The 23,280-nt window shown below is 42.0% G+C and overlaps 1 protein-coding gene across 2 annotated transcripts in view; it reads right to left on the bottom strand.

Annotated features, from left to right (window-relative positions):
• Positions 1-1,140: 1,140 nt before the first annotated feature.
• The window catches only part of lamb1b (laminin, beta 1b), a 53,420-nt gene continuing 31,280 nt past the window's right edge, over positions 1,141-23,280 (bottom strand). The window contains exons 23-32 of one of the 2 annotated variants that reach the window (XM_052120681.1): positions 16,761-17,130; positions 8,180-8,364; positions 7,853-8,094; positions 7,073-7,273; positions 4,296-4,440; positions 3,910-4,114; positions 3,399-3,540; positions 3,097-3,273; positions 1,589-1,748; positions 1,141-1,498 (exon numbers count right to left, since the gene is read on the bottom strand). In XM_052120681.1, the coding sequence (XP_051976641.1) occupies positions 1,362-1,498; positions 1,589-1,748; positions 3,097-3,273; positions 3,399-3,540; positions 3,910-4,114; positions 4,296-4,440; positions 7,073-7,273; positions 7,853-8,094; positions 8,180-8,364; positions 16,761-17,130 (1,964 nt within the window). In that variant the 3' untranslated portion in view covers positions 1,141-1,361. Of the gene's footprint in view, positions 1,499-1,588; positions 1,749-3,096; positions 3,274-3,398; positions 3,541-3,895; positions 4,115-4,295; positions 4,441-7,072; positions 7,274-7,852; positions 8,095-8,179; positions 8,365-16,760; positions 17,131-23,280 lie in introns of those variants that run through there. The other variant, XM_052120683.1, reaches the window with a different exon arrangement.

Raw genomic sequence — 23,280 nt, 5'->3', positions numbered from 1 at the left:
CATTACTTTCATAAGAAAATACAACAATAATAGCCTAATAATAATAATTTTGAGTTTCAATAATGTCCTTTGGTCATTGTAAAGCACATTTTACATGAGTTGAGTCGAGGAGTCAATGCTCCGTTCAACACCAGCTTCAAGCGCCGCATCGCCCTCCACATGACGACATATGCAGAAAGTGTCACGAAGGAGAATTTTACGAGTTTGCTGCACAAGAAAGTAGGAGATGTGCACAATAAACAATGAAAACATGTATTTGGAAGAGAGCGAGAAAAAACTGTCAGTTGTTTTGATAGCAGAAATAATTAAAGGACTTGTTCATGTTTAGGTCGAAGCATTTTTTGGATGGTCAGAAACGATAAGGTAATATTTAATTAAAAGAAATTATGAGACATCTCTTGGACAGTTTTTCTTGTTGCTTCGAACTCTTAAAGACATTACTGGTGAAGCAAAAACATGTGTGTGAAAAACACTGTTGTGACGTCACTTCACAGACTTCAATGTATTCTGCAGCGCTGACGTGAGTCATGTGATGACCCTTAACACGTATAAATATCAGTCACATTTGTACATTAATTGTAGCTCTTCACAGTTACAAAAGTGACCGATTATGGTTTCAAATGACGAATTTCATCAAAAGGTGAGCAATTTGCATCCCTGTAAATTATTTTATTTATGCATTTATTTATTTTGTGGAATTTTCTAATTTTTCATGGCACACCTTACAATCTTTCACGGCACACTTGTGTGCTATGGGCCTAGGCAACAACTCAGAACACTGAAGCAACCACAAAGCAATGCTTTGTGAACACTTTAACATCCATAGAGAAATGCTTGAAAAATAATTCAGAACACCTTGGCAACTGCATAGCAACACACTGGCAACCATTCTGAACACTCTAGCATTGCTCAGAAAAGTAAAAATCTCATATTCATAAAATGTAAAAAATATTGATTTGATACTGATAATAATGTTGTTATTTTTTTCTGTTTGTTTTCTTCAGTATCCAATGATAATGTCAGTGTTCAAAAGGTAAAGAAACCATTAGAGATGATCATTCGATTTTCACAACCTTCACAAATGTCTTAACCCCGACCCTGCCCATGGCAGGAAGACACAATAAAACTGAGTGAGCTTCTTTTGACTTTTTCTTTAATACAAATGTTGCTGTGATACAAAGACTGTTTACATTCAGAAAAGGTGTGCTCAAATACATTGTTTTTCAAATGACCTAACACCAATTAAATGAATTGCAGTCAGGCAGTTAGTTATACAGTATATTTTTGACATTATACATTTTGCGTGCATGGTTCATGACAACTTTGCAGTTGAACCTTGATCAATATTTCAGTGATAGTTATTAAGCGCAGGTGCTGTAGATGGCGACTTTCTGACTCATTTCTTGCAAAACGTCTCTGGCTTCATTCTCCAGTCCATCCAGCTCCTGAACTTTCTCCACCAGAGTCCGCTGATTTACTGTAAAAGATCTCTCCAGTTCTAAGAAGGAAAAGTGAGGAAGAATCAATCATAGTTTAATTTCACAGTTCATGATAAATATGAGAGTGCATAAGCGGTCTTTGTGTTCACCTCTTAGTCTCTGTAGTTTGTTTGTGGCATCTATTAATAGGTCTTTTGCCTCCTGTCGTAGTTGTTCCGCCCTCTGACGTGCATCAAACACGCCTGCTGCGTTTTGATCAATCAGACCACTAACCAGTTGGTACTTAGGCTGCACCTGTGAGTCAAAATCCTAAAAATACACAAATATGCACATAAAGGCTCATTTCAATATATAGATACAAATCTATTGTTGAACATATATGAGGTTGATAAAAAAAGCAGCAATGCATCTACACACCATATTTAAAGGAAGCCTGTTTCCGCCACATAAAAAGAGATTTGTTATATCATAATCACAAGATACAAATTCAAAAAGTTTAGATACGTTGGAAAAAGTCAAAATTCTGAGATTCTAAGTTATAATAATGAGATTTAAAAAGTCTAAATTATAAGACAAAAAGTCATAATTATGAGTTAGTCAAAATTTTGAGAAACAATAAAAAATTATGAGACAGACATAATTATAAAATAAAAAGTCAAAATGATTAGATAAAAAGTCATAATTATAAGGTAAATGTCAAAATAATGAGATAATAAGTCCTAAAGCATACTACGTGATTAAAAAAGTAAACATTCTCAAATAAGTCAAAATGTATGTAAAAAGTCATAATTATGAGGCATAATTATGAGATTTAAAAAAGTCAAAATTCTGAGATACTAAGGCATAATTATGAGAATTTAAAAAATTATAATTTTGAGATAAAAAGTCAAACTTATGTGATAAAAATTGAATTATGAGATGAAAATGGAAATTATGAGATTATTATTTAATAACTCATAATTATGATTTAGCATCTCATTTTCAAATTTTATCTAATAATTGTGACTTTTTATCTCATAATTATGACTTATCTTAAAGTTATGAATTTGTATGTCATAATTATGACTTAACAAAACCCTTTTTCATGTACGGAAATGGACTTCCATACTGATTTTAATGTATGCGAGTGTGAATGAGATTTGAGAACTATTACTGGGGACAAAATGTATCATTGACAGTTGTGACTAACATTGAGTCTGTTCTTTACACAAAGTTATCGTATGGCTTCATAATTCTGGTACTTGGAATATAGCACAAAAGTCATACTGTAGACCAGGGCTGGACTGGGAAGAGAAATCTGCACTGGATTTTCCATGGCTGCTGGCCCAAAACTTGTTGAGAGGGCGGGGGTGATCAAAAAGTTGTTCTCTGTCCTTTTCTGTATATCGCGCTGACCTACCGGCCCGCTCGGTTCTCCCGATGGCCAGTCCGTCCCTGAACGTCCCCAAAGTGTGTCGGCCCACCGGGAAAATGCCCAGTATTCCAGATTACCAGTCCAGCCCTGCTGTAGACTGCAATTTGGGTACTACTTAGGTGCTGTTTTGTCTTTTTTAGAGTGTCATATGGGTTTGCAAAGACATGGGTAAATGATGGCTGAATTTTCTATTTCTTTAAATAGCAATCGCAAAGTAATTTTAATTAACGTAATTTTTTTTACCCGTTTGGTATGCTCATTTTCTGCTGTGATGTATTCAGATTGTCTGTGAGTTAGCTCTGTGCTGCTGGACAGGTCTAGAGTTTGCTGTCGGAGTTCGTTCACCTCACTCTCAAGATCTAAAAATCTTCCTGTGCCGCTACTCAGTTGGAACTCAGTTGCTTCTGTCTTAGACTGGACCTGTAAACACGCACACATACAGAAACATAATTACAAATATTTCAAAGGTGGAGAACACAAGCTGATCATGTTTAAAGGGGTTGTATCCAGGGCCGCAATAACACACGCAGCATATTCACACTTACAGAATCGATTTGCTGTCTTGAGAGGTCCATGTCACTTTCAACCTCTTTCAGTTTTTCACTGGCAGCAGACTGAGCGCGCTCGGTATCATCTAGAGTTTCCTTTATCTCATCAGTGACATGTTTAAGTGCTGTAGTTCTCTCACTGTAATAAACACAAAACACTTTTGAAATGTAATATGTGTGTGTCTGTAATAAATTCTGATCTTGGCCTTCATCAAGCTTTCAAGTGGATTTAGCTTCAATGTGTGCTGTTTGGAGTTGTTTATGTTGTGTTTGATGGTAATGGTGTAATGATGTGATGATAATTCATTTTTTTTGTTTTTGTAGAACAAATTTGATAAGCCATGATCAGAAACTTGCGGCGGATTCACATCTTTGATAATATTCAGAACAGCAATCTTGCTTGTGTGATATGGCTTCAATAAAACTAGAATGATTGTTTTATTATTATTATTTTCCAAGGGGACTAAAAAATAAATAATAAAAATAATCCTCACACATGTGTGTTCACCTGGCAGCCTGTGCTCGTTGCAGGAGTCCCTCTGCAGTGTTGGCATGCTCTGCCGTCTGGGTGAGAATATCATCCACGGTGGTCAGTCGGGCCACATGGTGGCGAATCTCTGTGGTGACGTTCTTTAACACTTCGGGCAACACTGGCAAACTCAGATTCAACACCTTATCAGCTATTTTCTCTATACGCATTGGATCTGTGGCATCTACACACACACACACACACACACACACACACACACACACACACACACACACACACACACACACACACACACAAACACACATGGTCATAAAACGCAATTAATATTTAATGCGATATGATAATATGATATGATAAAGTTGTACTTATCCAACAATAGTTTTGAGTATCTGTGATTAAAGTACTTGTGAGAAAGTCTCGTATTTGCTGAATGAGTTCTCTGAGCTCCTCATTGGTCTGATCCACTCGTACTTTGCTCTGATTGGCTCTTACTAACACATCCTGAGCACTGAGTTTGGCTTCATCTGCACGTCCTCGAGCAGGTGACACCTGGAAAAAAAACATATGTACTTACAAAAGCGCTTACCTAACCTAATGTTAACTGATAACATTAAATGACATCTTGAGTTCACTGATTACAGTACATCGTGAGTGAACTAAATATTAAACTACTAAAATATTAAAGGTGCACTCTGAAAATGTTTCCTCATTAAAAATGTTTTACACCTAAAGAAATGAATTGCAATTTTGAAACATGTATAAAATCATGAGCACTCACATGTGAGGAAGACTCCCGTCACCTTATAAAAGTGGTTTTACTCTATATATGGAGAGGGTCCCCTCATGGGAGCCGCCATGTTAGAATCACATGACCAGTCACATACTACTCGCTTAATCTCAGTAACTGCCCTATTATTGGAACCTTTCACTCTTGGGCTAAATGAATCATTACTGATTGTGAATAGTGAATAATTAATTCCTATAATGTCATCTCTTAACTAAAAACTACTGATTTTGAATGATGATGCATCCACGCCGCTAGGTGTCAGTGTAAGGCCAGTAAGTTTCTGAGTGCACCTTTAAAGGGATAGTTCACCCCAAAATGAAAATTCTCTCATCATTTACTCTCCCTTTTTCCATCCCAGATGTGTATGACTTTCTTCTGCACAATTAAGATTTTTAGAAGAATATTTCAGCTCTGTAGGTCCATACATTACAAGTGAATGGGTGCCAAAATTTTGACACTCCAAAAATCACATAAAAGCATAAAAGTAATCCACATGACTACAGTGGTTAAATCCATGAATTCTGAAGTGATATAATAAGTGCGGGTGAGAAACAGAACAATATTTAAGTCAATTCTGCCCAGTAGGGGGGCGAAATGCATGAAGAATGTGAATCACCAAAAACACAAGAAGAAGAAAGTGAAATTTAAAGTGCAGCCTGACTTAACAGGAAGGAGAATTTATAGAACAAATGGACTTAAATATTGATCTGTTTCTCACCCACACCTATCAAATTGCTTCTGAAGACCACTGGAGTTCTGTGGATGAATTTTATGCTGATTTATGTGTTTTTTGTAGTTGGCACCTATTCACTTGCATTGTATGGGCCAAAAGAGCAGACATTTTTTCTAATATCTTTATTTGTGTTCTGCTGAACAAAGAAAGTCAGACACATCCGGGATGGCATGAGAGTGTGTAAATGATGAGAGAATTTAAATTTTTGGGGGAACTGTCCCTTTAAGCTAAATCAATGTTAATTCATAACAATAAACTACTTTTGTGAACTGAACATTAAATTACTCCTTGAGTAAACTAAGACTATTAAACTTCTCATGTTACAAGAATTGTTAACCCAAAAATGACAATTCTGTCATAATTTACTCACTTTCATGTTGTTCAAAACCCATTAGATTTTTCTTTATGCAGAACACAAAAGGAAAGACTTTAATGAATATTCCAGACTGTCTTTTTAAAATAATGGCAGTTAATAATGACTTTAAATCTTACAAAGGAAGTATTCATGCGAGCATTCACTTTTATTAAGAAATATTGATAAATGAGTCAAAGTTCCTACATTACATGATATTAAAGCTTGTTTAACATAAAATATGTTATATTATAGCATTGCAGCATTGTTTATCAGTTGGGTTGCTAAGAGACTTCTCTGGTTAAAGTCAAACCCCTGCTAACCTAACGGGAGCATTGCAGTATTGTTTCCTTAAACGTCATCTTCCGAGCATCTGGCAATGGAATGCCTTTATGGTCAGAGATCGGAGATAACAAGTAGGAATATCCCAAATCCAACTTGAATGAAACAGCAATTGTCCTCCATATTTGGGCAGATAGTCATGTGGTCAATCACTGTAATTACGTATGGCCACCAGGAGATGGCGACAAGTACATGACAGACCCAATGAGGAATCAAATGGCACAGAATGAAATTCATTCTGTGAAATCTCATTACTAAAATCATATCTGCGTGCTATGCAAACCTTTAGTCATTGTTGTGTTTGCATGTGTAATTATTTGTTATGTACTATTATTATGTTTGTTTGGAGAGGCTTTTGGACACTTGGAGATGTTTTTGGAAACTAGAACAAATCATATTTGTAATGAGATAACCTTTGATTGCTTTGTTGTATCAACACAAAATTTTTCTCAATTAAATGTGACATGATTGGGAACAAAACCAAAGCAGTTTTTCGGAGCCACCTTATTTAAACCAGAGGTATATAAAGTCAAATCAGAAAAATAAGAAAAAATGTACATTTTTGTGATTTTTCAACAGTTTCTTAGGCTGAGAGTCTCAGAATTCATCATAATCTATATTATAATTGTTTGGGAACAATTTTGGTTAAGCCACTGAAACAGGAAATCTTTTAAAAACACCCTCAGAGCCTAAAGGGTTAAAACACTACCAACTGCCATTGAAACCAGGATATTCATAAATGCACAAAACAAAAAGTCATACAGTTTGGAACAACACAAGGGTGGATAAATTATGATAATATTAATTTTTTTTTGGGTGAACTATTCCTTTAAATACATTAAAGTCTTTAAAATTCAGTTTTTTTCTTGACATACTTGTAATATTTCAACCAAAGGAATATCAGAAAAAATGAAACAAACAAAATGTAACAAAACTGCAAATGAATTCTATATTATTGAGTACCAACCATCTTGTGAAGATTGTCTACTTCTCTTAAAGCACGTAGGATCTCTTGGTCAAAGTTTTTAGCTTTGTTCAAGGCGTCTTGAGATCGAGTCACTATAGTCTCACACCCTTCACCCCCACACTGAGTCACGCCGTCCTCACTCACACAGCCCAGACCACCACAGGCACCACAGCCATCTAGACCTGACGCCCCTCCACACACCTATACAAACACACTCACATTTTACATTATACCAGAAGCTCATGAGAACATGTGTATGACACATTACAATAATCAGAATTCTGTGAACTGCATGAAAACTGATTTCTGAACTTATAAGTGACCGCCCACTTTTTCAGGATAGATCTGTTATATTATTAATAGCAATTAAACTAAAAATTGAAATTGTATTGAAATTGGAATCAAATCGAATCAAGAACAATCTGGATCCTGTATCAATACCAGCACTAATTGTGTGATCGCTGCTAAGGTCTTTTCTAATGTCTAAATTATGTTTTTGTAGTATCAGAGACTGTTCTGATTGGTGGATCTCTCTTGAGGATTATGGGTAGTGTAGTTCTTCACTGGCTAATAGCGAGAAGTATCAATTAACTATCACTGAGCTCATAGTGGGTCTGTATTGAAATGTTTACAAGTTACCTTTTCTCAGTTTCAATATGAAGAAAATGAATGAGATTTTAACTTCCGAAACCTAATTGCTGTAAATATGAATACCCCTTAAAAGTCCAAATGAATTGAGCTAAAGGACAGGCTCTAAAATCAGATAATGTGTTGATTTACCTGATGGCTTAGTTCTGAAAGGTCTTTGGAGTTCAGTTCAGATGTAATTTTGTCCAGACTCTGTCCATGCATCTGATGTTTCAGGTTGAACTCGTTCTCTGTTGTGTCTAGTTTGGCTTCAGCAGCTCCACGTGTTCTGGCAGACTGTTTCACCGTACTGTCTGAATCAGTTACGGCTTGACTGGTATGAGACTCAGCCTCTGCAGACTCCCCGTAATACTTTTTGATACTGTCCATTGCACCTAAAGGAGATAATGGTGACATGTTTCAGACATGCCATTTTATGGATGTGAAGGTGTAATTTGAGCATTTGTGTACTTTGCTCACCTCTGAGGTCTGAGTTTTTGATGTTCAGAACCTGTTGTTGTTTATCCACGGCGGTCTTCTGGAAGTTCTGAACCTCCTCTGAAAGACTGTTCAGGTTTTCTGAGGCTTTCTGATAATCATTCGATATCTGCTCCAGATCCGCTTTAGATCGTTCCATAGACTTTCTTAGAACTGATGCCATCTCACTGAGATTCATCCAAAAATGAAAATTCTGTCATCATTTAATCATGTCATTCCAAACCTGTATAATTTATTTAGGAGTTATTTCACTTAATGTCCATGCTGCTCTTTTTCACACTGAAAGTGAAAGGTAAAGGATGCTGTCAAGCTCCAAAACGAACTAAAAAGCACCAGAAAAGTATAATAAAAGTAGCTCATAGAGAGTAACTGGTTCCGGACATAAAAATGCCATTTATTTTCCCAGAAGAACAACTGATTTTTTTTTCCCAGATTACATTTAAATTTACATTTATGCATTTGGCAGACACTTTTATCCAAAGCAACTTACAGTGCACTTATTACAGGGACAATCCCCCGGAGTAACCTGGAGTTAAGTGCTTTGCTCAAGGACACAATGGTGGTGGCTGTGGGGATTGAACCAGCGACCTTCTGATTAACAGTTATGTGCTTTAGCCCACAACGCCACCACCACCACCATTTTTTAAAGAAAAACAAAACATAGACACATTGAATCAACATTTAACTCCCACTACTACCCCACTGTGACTCCCAACAAACATCCCCATGGTCACACATAAGAACCCACACACACGCACGCACACACACACACACACACACACACACACACACACACACACACACATTATTATAATAATAAACATCTAAAACTATGCCTCTCTCTCCACAGCCCCTACCCAAGAGTCCCCCCAAAATGCCAAATAATTGCCCCATTTTACATCAAATGAATCCCAGGTCTCCAGCTTTCTACATCACACCTCCTTGTAAACTGCCACCCTACCCATTTCCATGCACCACTCTCGAAATGAGGGTGCTCCAGACGACTTCCATCCTCTTCAAACAATCTGCCTGCCTGTCATAACACTGGTTAGAACAGAATCTGAGAGTCTAGGGCAAAACGAAACCAGAGTGCCCAACACGTCACACACAAAACTCTGAACCTTCAACCAAAATTCTTGGATCTTAAAACACCACCAAAAAACATGGGTTGTGTCTCCATCTTCTGATTGGCATCGCCAGCACATGGGTGTGCCTTTAAACCAAGCCTATACAATCTAGAGGGGGTTGAATAGAATCTATATAAAATCTTGAATTGCATAAGGTGAACCCTTGCATTTCTAGATAAAGACTTGACGATTATTAGAATTCTTGCCCACACTACCTCCTTCAATACCAAGTTTAAATCTTTCTCCCATAATCTTTTGATAGAAGTTAAGTTCCGTCCCGCAGATTCTGAACTAGCAGGGAGTAATATACTGATGCCTCATGACCTTTTCCAAAAGCAGTAATCACCACTCCCAGGGGATCTGCCTCTTTAGGGGGGTGTATGCTACTCCCAAGAATAGTACAGAGCAGATGGTGCATCTGTAAATACCTGAAGAATTGAGATCTGGGAATCACAAAATGTTGAACTAAATTTTCAAATGATCTCAACACTCCACTCTCATATAGGTCACCGAGCGTATTAATCTCCCTCACAATCCACTCTGACCAGCAGAAAGTTGACTTATTAATACATAATTTGGGTTCAGCCATATGCTCGAGGCAACATTTAAATAAATGTCTGAAATAAACACTCTGGACACTTTTGTCCATACCAAGTACAAATGCGAGATAACAGGGTGAAACTTAACTTCTCCAATTAGTTTGATAGAAAGGCTTTGTAATGGCCTTCGTGGAGAGCACCCCTCTCCACTCGTCACACCGCCACAGGCTCGTCCGCCCTCGCCACCCTCGATGGCGGAGCGCGCCACGGGTACGCGGCGATTCCCCAGGTGGATAGGGCGGTTGCGATCCATCTATGCCCCGGTACCCCTACCACCTGGCGAGATCGCCCCGTACTCCCTTCCCGGACCTGTAGAGTAACCTCCTCACTGACAGCGAAGGCCTACAGCGCCACCGGACGCGCCGCTTCCGCCCTGCATGCCATGGCTCTCCTGCAGGTCCACCAAGCCAAGGCACTTCGCAACATGCACGGGGGTGGCCCTGATCCCGACACGCTGCAGGAACTGCGCTCAGCGACCGACCTCGCCCTGAGAGCGACGAAGGTCACAGCGCAAGCGCTCGGGCAGGCGATGGCCACGCTAGTGGTCCAGGAACGTCAACTGTGGCTGAACATGGTCGAGATGCGTGAAGCCGACAAGACTCGCTTCCTCAACGCCCCTGTCTCCCAGTTCGGCCTCTTCGGCAACACCGTCGAGGACTTTGCCCAGCAGTTCTCCACGGTAAAGAAGCAGACGGAGGCCATCTCTCACATCATGCCTCGCCGTAAGCCTGCCACCACGGCCCATGCCCTGTCTGCTCGCCGAGGGTGTCCTCCGCGCCAGAAGACAAGCTCCTGCTCCTCAACCGGGCCCAGCTCTCAGCCCCAGCTCGAGCAAACCGCGGAAGCGCGCCTGTCTCACGGACCCCTCGAGGACCCGAAGGCTCCAGGCTCCTGAGACAATGCACCCAGAGTCCAAGAAGTTAGTTCCGGAGGTGGTAAGACCGCTCCGTCCCCCGGTGGAGGGCCGGGAGAAGAATCCTTTGTTTTTTCATTTGCTGCACCCCTTAACGGGGGCTGTGGTACCCAAATTCTCAATAAAAGACCTATTTCCTTTGTCTCTGGGGCATATGGCCCGCAAATGCCGTTCTCACGGCACTCTGCTTTCAGGCCTCAACAGTCCCGGCTCCATGGACGCGGTGTCCCCGCCTTCAGCCCCACGACTGTTCCCCGGCCGGCCGGTTCAGACGAGTCCAGAGGACGCCAGCATCAGACCTCCTCCTCAGTCACGAACCCGCCCCCCTGCCGGGTGCGCGGAGCAAGGTAAGTGCTTTGAGTTTATTCTCAGCACCAGAGCCTCGGGACGCCACGTTGCCTCCCGATGCCACGTTACCTGTTCCGAAGCCCCGCCGGGTACGTCCACAAAACACGTCCCTTTGGTGCCCCTAGCACGGAGTTTAGAGGCATGGCTTTCACTGCCCAACCCGTCACACTGGCTGCACTGGACCATTCGACTCGGTTACGCAATTCAGTTTGCCAGGTCTCCGCCCCCCCTTGTGGGCGTACATTTTTCCGCAGTACACGGCCAACATGCCCATTCCCTGCGCGAAGAAATCGCCTCCCTTCTATTAAAGGACACGATAGAGCCTGTCCCTCCAACCGAAACGAAGAAGGGTTTCTACAGCACTTACTTTGTTGTACCCAAGAAAGGCGGCGGCTTAAGACCGATCTTGGACCTGCGAGTTTTCAATCGGACCTTGTCCAAACTCCCGTTCAAAATGCTCACCCAGAAACAAATTCTATCTGGCGTCCGGCATCTAGATTGGTTCGCAGCGGTAGACCTGATGGACGCGTACTTCCACGTCTCAATTTGCCCTCAACATCGACCCTTCCTATGGTTCGCGTTCGATGGGCAGGCGTATCAGTACAAAGACCTCCCCTTCGCCCTGTCTCTGTCCCCTCGCGTCTTCACGAAAGTCGCAGAGGCAGCTCTTGCCCCGCTCCGAGTAGCCGGCATACGCATACTCAATTACCTCGACGACTGGCTCATACTGGCTCACTCTCGAGAGTTACTATGTGCACACAGAGACCAGGTGCTCAGGCACCTCAGCCGTTTGGGGCTTCAGGTCAACTGGGAAAAGAGCAAGCTCTCCCCGGTCCAGAGCATCTCTTTTCTCGGTCTGGAGTTAGACTCAGTCCCAATGACAGCACGCCTCTCCAACGAGCGTGCTCAGTCAGTGCTGAAATGCCTCGCTTCCTTCAAGCCAGGTGCTGTGGTCCCGCTAAAACGTTTCCAACAGCTCCTGGGGCATATGGCATCCTCCGCGGCGGCCGCGGCGCTGGGGTTGATGCATATGAGACCACTTCAGCACTGGCTCCAGACTCGAGTCCCGAGACGAGCATGGCGCCCCGGCACGCACAACGTAAAAGTTACCTCTGCCTGCCACCAGACCTTCAAACCCTGGACAGACCTTTGCTTTCTAAGGGCTGGAGTACCCTTGCAGCAGGTGTCCCGACGCGTTCTGGTCACGACTGACGCCCCCAAATTGGGTTGGGGCGCCGTGTGCAACGGGCGCGCAGCCGCAGGCCGGTGGAACCGAGGCCCGCTGTGCTGGCACATCAACTGCCTAGAGCTGCTGGCTGTTTTTCTGGCCCTGCAGAAGTTTCTTCCATTAATTCGGCACAAACACGTCTTAGTCAGGACAGACAGCACCACGGTCGTAGCCTACATAAACCGCCAAGGCGGAGTATGCTCCCTCCACATGTCACAGCTCGCCCGTCGTCTCCTCCTATGGAGTCAGCAGCGACTGGAGTCACTGCGCGCCACTCACATCCCCGGCAACCTCAATGTGATGGCGGACGCGCTGTCAAGACAAAGCTTGCCCAGCGGAGAGTGGAGACTCCACCCCCAGTCGGTCCAGCTGATTTGGGACCGGTTCGGCAAGGCCCAGGTAGACCTGTTTGCCTCCCAAGAAACCTCCCACTGCCCGCTCTGGTATGCCCGGAAAGAGGCTCCCCTCGGGGCAGATGCGCTGGCACACAGCTGGCCCACAGGGCTGCGCAAGTACGCATTTCCCCCAGTGAGCCTTCTTGCACAGGTGCTATGCAAGGTCAGGGAGGACGAGGAGCAAGTCACTCTGGTAGCCCCCTACTGGCCGGACTTGGTCTTCGGACCTCACACTCCTCACGACAGCCCCTCCCTGGCGAATTCCCCTGAGTAAGGACCTTCTTTCTCAGGGACGGGGCACGCTCTGGCACCCGCACCCAGACCTCTGGAACCTCCACGTCTGGCCCCTGGATGGAATGCGGAAGATCTAGCCGGCCTACCATCTGCCGTCGTAGATATAATCAATCAAGCCAGAGCCCCCTCTACCAGGGATCTTTACGCCCCAAAGTGGCGTCTGTTCGCGGACTGGTGTTCTTCCCGAGCCGAAGACCCGCAGAAGTGCGCAGTTAGGTCAGTGCTCGTGTTTCTTCAGGAGAGGCTGGAGAGGAGGCTGTCCCCCTCCACCCTCAAGGTGTATGTCGCCGCTATCGCGGCCCACCACAACACGGTAGACGGAAAGTCTCTTGGTAAGCACGACTTAATCGTCAGGTTCCTAAAAGGTGCCCGGAGGATAGCTTCCTCCCGGCCTAACCTGTTCCCCTCCTGGGACTTCTCGGTCGTCCTCACGGGACTCCAGAGACCCCCTTCGAGCCGCTTGACTCAGTTGGACTCAGGGCCCTCTCTCTCAAGACCGCCCTGCTGATCGCGCTCGCTTCCATCAAGAGGGTCGGGGACCTGCATGCATTCTCTGTTAGCGACGCTTGCCTGGAGTTTGGTCCGGCAGACACGTTCGTGATCCTAAGACCGCTGACCGGGCTATGTGCCCAAGGTTCCTACCACACCCTTCAGGGATCAGGTAGTGAACCTGCAAGCTGCCCCGGAGGAGGCAGATCCAGCCCTTTCACTGCTGTGTCCAGTACGTGCCTTACGTATCTACCTGGACCGCACACAGAGCACTAGACGCTCTGAGCAGCTCTTCGTCTGCTTTGGGGGACAGCAGAAAGGGAATGCTGTCTCCAAGCAGAGACTCGCCCACTGGGTTGTCGACACCATTTCCCTGGCTTATCACACCCAGGCCGTGCCCCCCCCTTTGCGGGTCCGAGCCCACTCCACCAGGAGTGTTGCGTCCTCATGGGCACTGGCTAGGGGCACTGCCCTAGCAGACATTTGTAGAGCAGCGGGCTGGGCAACACCGAACACTTTTGCGAGATTCTACAATCTCTGAGTTGAGTCAGTATCGTCCCGTTTTCTCTCAGGTACCGAGCCCGTAGAACTCGGTGGCAAGCCCACGATCTGACCGGGTGAATCACTTGCATCTAGCACCCTTCCCCCTAACCAGGGGAAACAGTGCGCCTTCATTCCCAGGAGATCTCAGGTTTGGGACACTGGTTGATTCCTCCCTAGCCCTCGTGGGTCGCAGTTCAGCGGAGGAACTCGCCGACCCAAGCCACTGCGGGTACCGCAAGCTACCCTGCACTGGTATAGGTGCTCCACAGGTAAGGCCTCCTTCAGACTCCCCCTACTGAGTCCCCCATGGTTCTGTCCCCTCTGGCGAGTGGACTCCCGTACTTCCCTTAGGCAGTCACGGCTGCCTCGGTTGCCGTGCTGTATGTTCCCCCCTCTATAGGCTGGATCCACCACCGCACCGACTTTTCCACATAGGCCCTAAGTCAGGCCTCTGATGGTTTTGCCACTTAAACTTGCCTCCCTCTCGGGTAGGCATGGCCTCCGCAGGATCTTCTCCACCCTGAATAAGGGCTAAGACCCCCTTCCCTCAATGCGTGTAAGGGCCCGGCCTAAGTTGCTCTATCACGAGAAACATAGAGAGAAAAGAGGCCCGGCCAGGCTTGGCCCGTTCCCAGGTTGGCGGCCAGCACCTTGTTCCCCCCTACAGGGTAACGATAAGGAATCCTGATGGCTTAAATGGGGCATTAGGGAAGGGTACGTGCAGCCTGATACAGTTGGTCGTCCTGCACGTAAGAATACCTGCTCACTCCTGTATCAGCAGTTCACGTACATGGCTCACCGCGTGGCGCTTTTATAAGTGGACCCCTAGTGTCGCTTCTCTGACACAACGTGGAGAGAGCGACAGAAGGGGAACGTCTAGGTTACGTATGTAACCTCCGTTCCCTGATGGAGGGAACGAGACATTGTGTCTCCCCTGCCACGTCGCTGAGCCGTGCCACTGTTGTGGCCGGACCATTTCCGGCTCCTCAGAAAAATCCTGAATGAACTCCCGTATTTGCGCCGCTTAAATACCCGTATGTCCGGGGGCGGGACATGCAAATACTGGTTGCCAACTCTCATTGGCCTTATTTCATAGTTCAGAGGTGAATATCGGCACTCAAGAGAGACCCCTAGTGTTGCTTCTCTGACACAACGTCTCGTTCCCTCCATCAGAGAACGGAGGTTACATACGTAACCTAGACGTTATCAGAAGAGCTGCTGCCCCGAATAAACCTGATGTAAATATACAGTATAAGAGATGTCATAACTTAATCGGTTAGCCAGAATTTTTGACAATATTTTTACGTCCCGCTGGATCAGTGAAATTGGACGGTGACTCTTACACTCACTTGGATCTTTGTCCTTTTTAAGAATCAGACTGATCCAGGCTTGTGTCATGGTTGGCAGAAGCTTTCCATTCTTTAATGATTCCATATAAACTTCTATCAAACATGGAGCCAGATCTAAGCATAAGATCTAAACAATTCTGTGGCAAAGCCCCAGAGCCTTGCCTGTAGGCAAGGCCTTAATTACCTTGCCAAGCTCCTCCAAGGTTATCTCAGAATCAAGAGAATTTGTTTGTTCAGTCATCATTTTAGAGAGTTCTAATGGTTCCACAAAAGTAGGGGAAGATGTGGAACTAAAGAGATCAAGATTTTTAAAAAGGGACTTTAAAAGCATTATTTTCAATGGCTGAGGTAAATATTTGACCACCAGCAGATTTCACTAAGGGAATGGTAGAAAAAAAATCTCTCTCTGCTTTATATATCTAGCCAAAAGCTTCCCTGCTTTGTCTTTCCCTGAATAACCAAAACACCACCTTCTGCGACAAAATAGTATTATATCTGTATTTCAGTCGGGTTAATTCGCCCGATTGAAGGCCATCAGACAAAATTCGGCACTTCAGCTCTGCCTTGGCACTTTTAATATTCCCTTCCAACTCATGAGTTCTCATGCTTTGGATTCTTATAGCTTAATTCCTGACGAAGAACTACATTACTCATGATCCTCCAGAGAAATCAGAGAATTGTGGTCAACAAAGTGCACCAAAAGTGCTCTGCACCGACATGTTGGTCTCCCTACATACTTAAACTACTTATATATTTCTAAATATCTGAGTATTTGGCAATAAACCTAAAATATATTGATTCTATAGCTATAATAAACAACTTTAAATCAATGGTTTTAAATCTTTCCATCATTTTGTAGTTAATTTCCTTCATGTCTGATTTTCTTTTTTTTGCTTCAATTACAAGTTTGTAAATTACCTCTAATCTGGTTGGTTTGGTTCTTGGCTTAAAACGTAATTTGGGAAAATAGAGCACTGTTGTGCTGCAATCTGATTGGAGCTTGCTTTTTTTCAAGTGCTTTCCATTTTGGTGTGCCATATGCATCAGATGGTCAATGAATGGACTGTGGATGGCTAGTTTTACGGTGCTTTTATGGAGCTTGACATCTCTTGGTAATATAGCAGTGTGAGCATTTTACAAAATATATTGGATAGAAGAAAGAAAGTCACATAGGCTTGGAACAACATGGGTGTGAGTTAATAATTACATTATTTGTTTATTTATTTTTGGGGGGTTCCTTTAAAGGAGAGAGGAAAGTGTATAGTGTGCTATACATACTTAGTTTGCCGCATCACCATCTCTGTGTGTGTCAAAGTTTGATAAGCTTTATCATCATCCAATATTTGCCTGAGCTGTGTGGTTACGTCTTCTAGACTGGATATGGTGTCTTTATAGTGAGTCATCACACCCGACTCTTTTAACCCCTCCACTGTGTCCACCAGCCTCTGAGTGTGATTGGTCAGTTCTCCAACATTAACATCCCAATCGTGGAAGCATTGATGACACGGCTCACAGTCAGGGAATGTCCCCAAATAGCCACGCCCACAGGAGTCACACCGCCGTCCGGCCACACCCTCTACACAAACACACTCTCCAGATATTTTATTGCACTGTTGAGTGGCAGTGCCTCGTGGGTCACAGCTGCATGCTGGGGAAAACAAACAAAAAGCATGCACAAGTAGATTTAAAAAGAATCATGTCATTTTTATTTCATTTTATTTAAAATGTTAAAAATTAGGACTGGAAGGAACAGTGAATTGTGTGTGTGTGTGTGTGTGTGTGTGTACTGCAAAAAAATATTTTCTTCCTGAATATTGATCTTGTTTTCAAGTCAAAATATCGAAACTTCCTTAAAATGGGATGAATTTACATAAAAAGCAAAATTACATAATATAGTTTGTCTTGTTTTCAGAGAAATCTAGCAAAATTGTGTAATGTTTAAGCTTATAATAAGAAAAAATATATTTGCAGATGGTGGCAATCTTTTTATTTGTTTAAGCATAAACCAACTTTTGTTAGGATTTCTGAAAACAAGACTTAATATTTGAACATCTAAGTCATTCTGCTACTCAATTTGTTTTGTTTAAAGGTTGTTTAGATATTTTTACTGAAAAAAAACAGACAAAATGCTCAACATGAAAATAGTTATTTAAATTTTTTTTTCAGTGTGTACTTGCCTGTAGTATGGGGACAAACGGTACCCATAAGTGAGCTAAATTGGACAAAACTTTTTTTTTTACATCCTTATTTGGAAAAACGATCCATACATAAATAATGATTTTTTTTTTTAATTCTAAAAATGCTAAAGGTTTTCGGTTAGGGTTAGTCTATAGTTTCGGTTGGGGGTCAATGTGGATGTACCGATCCTGTGCAGGGGTTGTTACTTGTGGTCTGCCACTGCAAGGATGATCAGCTGTCCTTCCTGTCTCCCTGTAACAGTACGGACATTGCAATTTATTGTCCTGGCCACATCTGCAGTCCTCATGCCTCCATACTGTATGCTTAAGGCACGTTCACGCAGATGAGCAGGGACCCTGGGGATCTTTCTTTTGGTGTTTTTCAGAGTCAGTAGAAAGGTCTCTTTAATGTCCTAAGTTTCTATAACTGTGACCATAATTGCCTACCGTCTGTAAGCTGTTAGTGTCTGAACGACTGTTCCACAGGTGCATGTTCATTAATTGTTTATGGTTCATTGAACAAGGAAAACATTGCTTAAACCCTTTACCATGAAGATCTGTAATGTTATTTGGATATTTACAAAATTATCTTTAAAATACAGTGTCCTTAAAAAGAGACGTTTCTTTTTTGCTGAGTTTTAAAAACAACAGAAGTCTATGATATTTCCTCATTTAGATAAAGCTAAGTTAACCATGTGTATGTGTGTATCAGTTAGATATGTCATACTTTGTATTCTTTAATATTTGTTTGCCAAGAAAAATGGTCAATTATTCAGTTTAGTGTTCATTATAAAAAAATATTTGACTGCAGAATGTTGCAACTGAAGATTGTTAGTTTAACATTTATAGTAATAGATTTAAAATGTTCCCCATCTGCCATAGTGCTGAAATCTCTTCCACGCTAGTGAATACTTAAATACTGTTGCCAAGTAAACTTGATATCATGATGGAGTACTCCAGTTTTCTGTTACTTCTATGCAGCGCCAATGACAAACAACTCTATGCATAAATTCAAATCCACAGGCTGGTCTCAGCGATCAAGATCCAAATCCAAAATTGGACTGTACTACAGTTCTTCAAGATTCAGTTTACGTTGGATGAAGTTAATGATGCAGGTGGTAAACAATATTATTATTACCACCATAACTATTGCTAGCATAGAGCGCAACAGTGCCTGACCACTATCTCAGCCATCTTGTTTACAGATGTGTTTTTCCGATTAATTTTTTCCATAGGGGGTTCATAAAGTCCTTAATGATAGAGTTCTAAGCCATGAACCAAACCAACCAGCTCTGAGGCAAATCACAACATTACAAACTTTGATAAATACAAATATTGCCTGCAAGATCTCTTGAATGCCATAATCCAATTTTCAAGAAATCAACTGACTGACCAGTGAACTGTAACTGTATCTTCAGCAATGAGTGACGTTCAGAACTCCAGCAGAGGTTCTACTGTGATGTCATAAAGAACACTTTGCTGAGTATCATTGCCTTGTGTATTTCCTGTCACCAAGATTCCACTAACTAAAATATAAAATATATTATTTTAATTTGTCATGTTTTTTATTACTGTAATCAAAATGTGGAGGTTAAAATGTTTTGCATGATGATAATGGTATCGAGAGTGCTTAAAGAGTATAATCTTTAAAATATATCTTTCTTCTTTTGACCAGTGATATCTCATGAATTTTCCAGTCATTTGGGATTGCTAGATACAGATAAAATACAATTTTGATTCACACCTATTTGTAAATTAATCATTCAAGTTTTATTTTGCACAAGAGCAAAATCTAGCTGATGAGATATTTTTAAGCATTAGAAAACTATATATATATATATATATATATATATATATATATATATATATATATATATATATATATATATATATATATATATATATATATATATATACACACACACATTTTTCTAGTTTTCTAATGTTTAAAAATATCTCATCAGCTAGATTTAGGAAAAGTCATGGTAATTAATAAAATCTCAAAAATGGCAGAAAATTAATGGACAATATATATACAGCCATGGCCAAAAGTATTGGCAGTGACATACATTTTGTATTTCGCAAAGTTTTCTGCTTCAGATGTGGTGTTGATTCACATTGTTTCTAGATTATTGTGCTGAGTGATCAGATGCATTTTAAATAATTGCAAAAAGCTTAATTGGCCTTAACTTAACTTTATCACAAAAACCCAAACTTCACAGTTTTTTGGCCCTGACACAAAATGACCAGCCAACATCAATTCACTAATCAAATCAGCAGCTCCTGGGAAAGTGTGAATGAGTACTAGTCAGGTGAAAATCATTCTGATTGGATTACAAGAACAGACTGATTGCTATAAAAAGGAGGAAAGAAGTGCTTCCAGTCATTGTGTTATTGTTAGCAATGGTTACCTCTAAAGAAAGACGTGCAGCCATCGTCGCTTTGCATCAAAATTGACTCACATGCAAGGAAATTGCTGCAAAGAATATTGCACCTGAAAGAACCATTTACCGGATCATCAAGAACTTCAAGGAGAGAGGTTCAACTGCAGTGAAGAATGCTTCAGGATATCCCAGAGTGTCCAGCAAGCGCCAGGACCGTCTCCTCAGAGTCAGCTACGGAATCATGTCACCACCAGTGCAGAGCTTGCTCAATATTTCTGCAGGTTGGTGTGAGTGCATCTGCACGCACAGTGAGGCAAAGACTTCTGGACAATGGCCAGGTGTCAAGAAGGGCAGCAAAGAAGCCACTTCTCTCCAAGAAAAACATCAAGGACAGACTGAAATTCTGCAGGAAGTACAAGGATTGGACAGAAGACTGGTGCAAAGTTATTTTCTCTGATGAAGTCTCCTTCCGACTGTTTAGGACATCTGGAAAATCAACAGTCTGGAGAATAAAAGGTAAACACTACCATGAGTCCTGTGTCGTGTCAACAGTGAAGCATCCTGAGACCATCCATGTGTGGGGTTGCTTTTCATCCAAGGGAGTGGGCTCTCTCACAATTCTGCCCAAAAACACTGCCATGAATAAAGAATGGTATCAAAACGTCCTGCAAGAGCAACTTCTCCCAACGATCCAGGAGCAATTTGGTGATGATCCGTGCATTTTCCAGCTTGATGGAGCACCATGTCACAAGGCAAGAGTGATAATGAAGTGGCTCAGAGATCAATTCATTGAAATTCTGGATCTGTGGCCAGGCAACTCCCCGGATCTTAATTCCATAGAGAACCTGTGGTCAATCCTCAAAGGACGAGTGGACAAGCACAAACCCCCAAATTGTGATCAACTCTGAGCACAAATAAAGCAAGAATGGATCATCAGTCAGGATTTGGTCCAGAAGCTGATATCCAGAATGTCAGAGCGAGTTGCAGAGGTTATGAAGAACAAGGGTCAACACTGTAAATATTGACTCTTTGCATATAATGAATGTTTTTGCCAATAAAAGCCTTTAAAACTCATGAAATGCTTATCATTGTTTTTCAGTATACCACAGAAACATGTGAAAAAAAAAATCTACAAATACTGAAGCAGAAAACTTTGCAAAACACAAAATGTATGTCACTGCCAATACTTATGGCCACGGCTGTATATATATAGTCCATGACTTTTCTGCAGTTTGCGAGATTTTATAAATTACCATGACTTTTCCAGGCCTGGAAATCACAAAGGCAGCAGACAGAAATGTAAGTCCATTTCATGTTTTTACAGCCTTAAAAAAAATCAATCACTGTTAAATAATCTACTATAATATAATGAAATATATATTTAATTTGTCAATTCCAAAAAAAACTAAAAACAACAACAACAAAAAATAATCAGAATAAACAGCTACATTGGAATGGCCATCAATGGCAAAGGATGTTTTTGCCTGCATAATTGTGTAACTGCTACCAATCAGTGAATTTGTAAGCTAACTAGCCAAAATGAAGTCTCATTGCTTCTTGCGATTAATGTGTTGGGACTCATGTGCTCAGATAGGAGACAAAGGCAGGCCTACACAAAGTCATAAAGCCAGACTGAGGCCTGTAGGAACACTCAAAGCCTGATAACACAAAAACGGCACCAAAATCAAACAAAGGGAGTCCAAGCAGACTGCAGATCCCATCAAGCCTTGCTCACTTTACACCTAGGTGTGAAATTATGAAGGATCGAACTCTCAACTCCTATTAGATGAAACGCATGACAGAACACATCCCTCAACCATGTTGTCGTCGAGAGATAAAACCCCAGAGATTCCTCCTAAGCCTTGCTTCCAGCGACAGTATTTGCAGCATCTAGTTGCAGCCCTGCTGTTCCCAGATGTAGCCTCGCTGCCCAAGGAAGTAACGTACGGGTGTTTCGCCACAAGATTCGCTGTGTTGTTGTCTGTGTTGGCACACTGAGTTTATCCATTAAAGTACCAACGACCATATGAGCGTTCACTGCCTCTTTGAGTGATAAAACAAACGATTGCAATCTCTCACACAATCGCTAAACCGGCTTTGGTGCCGTCACACTGTTCTCACTTTCTCGTACTAACCACACACATACACAACCCCTCACAAAGATTCCCGCACACACTATTGGCAAACAGATATCTTGGCGATAGAGCCCAGCTTTTCCCTTAAGTTATCTTACCAGCAGAGACACGTGTTAAACGGGCAGACGCCATTAACAAGTCTCTCTGCCCACATTCGCATCCACATTCGCTGGCCTCATGTGACAACGTAAAGAGAAGTGTTTTGGTATTGTTCTGCGTGCATCTTTGCCTAGGGCTGGCAGGGGATGTCATTACTTTGATTCAAGCCTTCATTGTTCCCCGTTTGAATGACGATGTTCTCCGGATGTTGACATTCCTAAGAGAACAATCCTATATTGAGACTGTAGTACTTTCTGGTTATTAGTCCCTAATTCCAGGGTGATGCCCCGGCAATATTAATTCGTATTAATATTCTATTGATTTTGATAATTGATAGTTATCTCAGATTATTGTTGATTTGAAGGATTAATAAGATAATGTTGATTCTATCAATGTTCTATTGATTTTAATAATTAATAATTATCTTTGATAATTATTAATTGTTGCTAATAACAAACCCACTCCTAAACGAAGCCCCAACAAATGGTTTTGTGAACGATTGCGACACCAAGGTTTGAATATGCCAAGGTGTGAGTGAGAGCAGTCTTCACATGCTGAATGCTTTCACCTCAACTTAAACATCTTTTTTTATTTGACAGGTCTACATGGGATTACTTTCAAATTTAACAATCCATGAAAGAGCAGGTAGGGGGTTAGTGCTTAACTTTACTTGAAAGAGTGATACAATGATTGATACTCAATGTAAAAACTTAACAATATACAGATACTCAGTTTATAGGATATTTCCCCCACATTTTTTGTAATCCACTAGGCAAAATCCTCAAGTTATTTGGATAAGTAATAGTACAATTCTCCTAAACAAGCCACACAGTTTGAGGTATTCACATCCAAAGCATAAACGATGCAGGAAGAGTTCCGTGCTTACATTTAATGCTTAGTATAATCAATAGCATTGGTGATGGTTGTCTTGGTAAAAACCATTAAAAAAACAGTCAGGATAATTTCCATGATTGTTATAGTAATGAACATCTAATGAGAATCA

Source organism: Xyrauchen texanus, chromosome 47 (genome assembly GCF_025860055.1).
Source record: "Xyrauchen texanus isolate HMW12.3.18 chromosome 47, RBS_HiC_50CHRs, whole genome shotgun sequence".
In the NCBI taxonomy this organism is placed as follows: Eukaryota; Metazoa; Chordata; class Actinopteri; order Cypriniformes; family Catostomidae; genus Xyrauchen; species Xyrauchen texanus.
The sequence above is the reverse complement of the archived record's forward strand: the minus strand, read 5'-3'. Positions and strand labels throughout refer to the sequence as shown.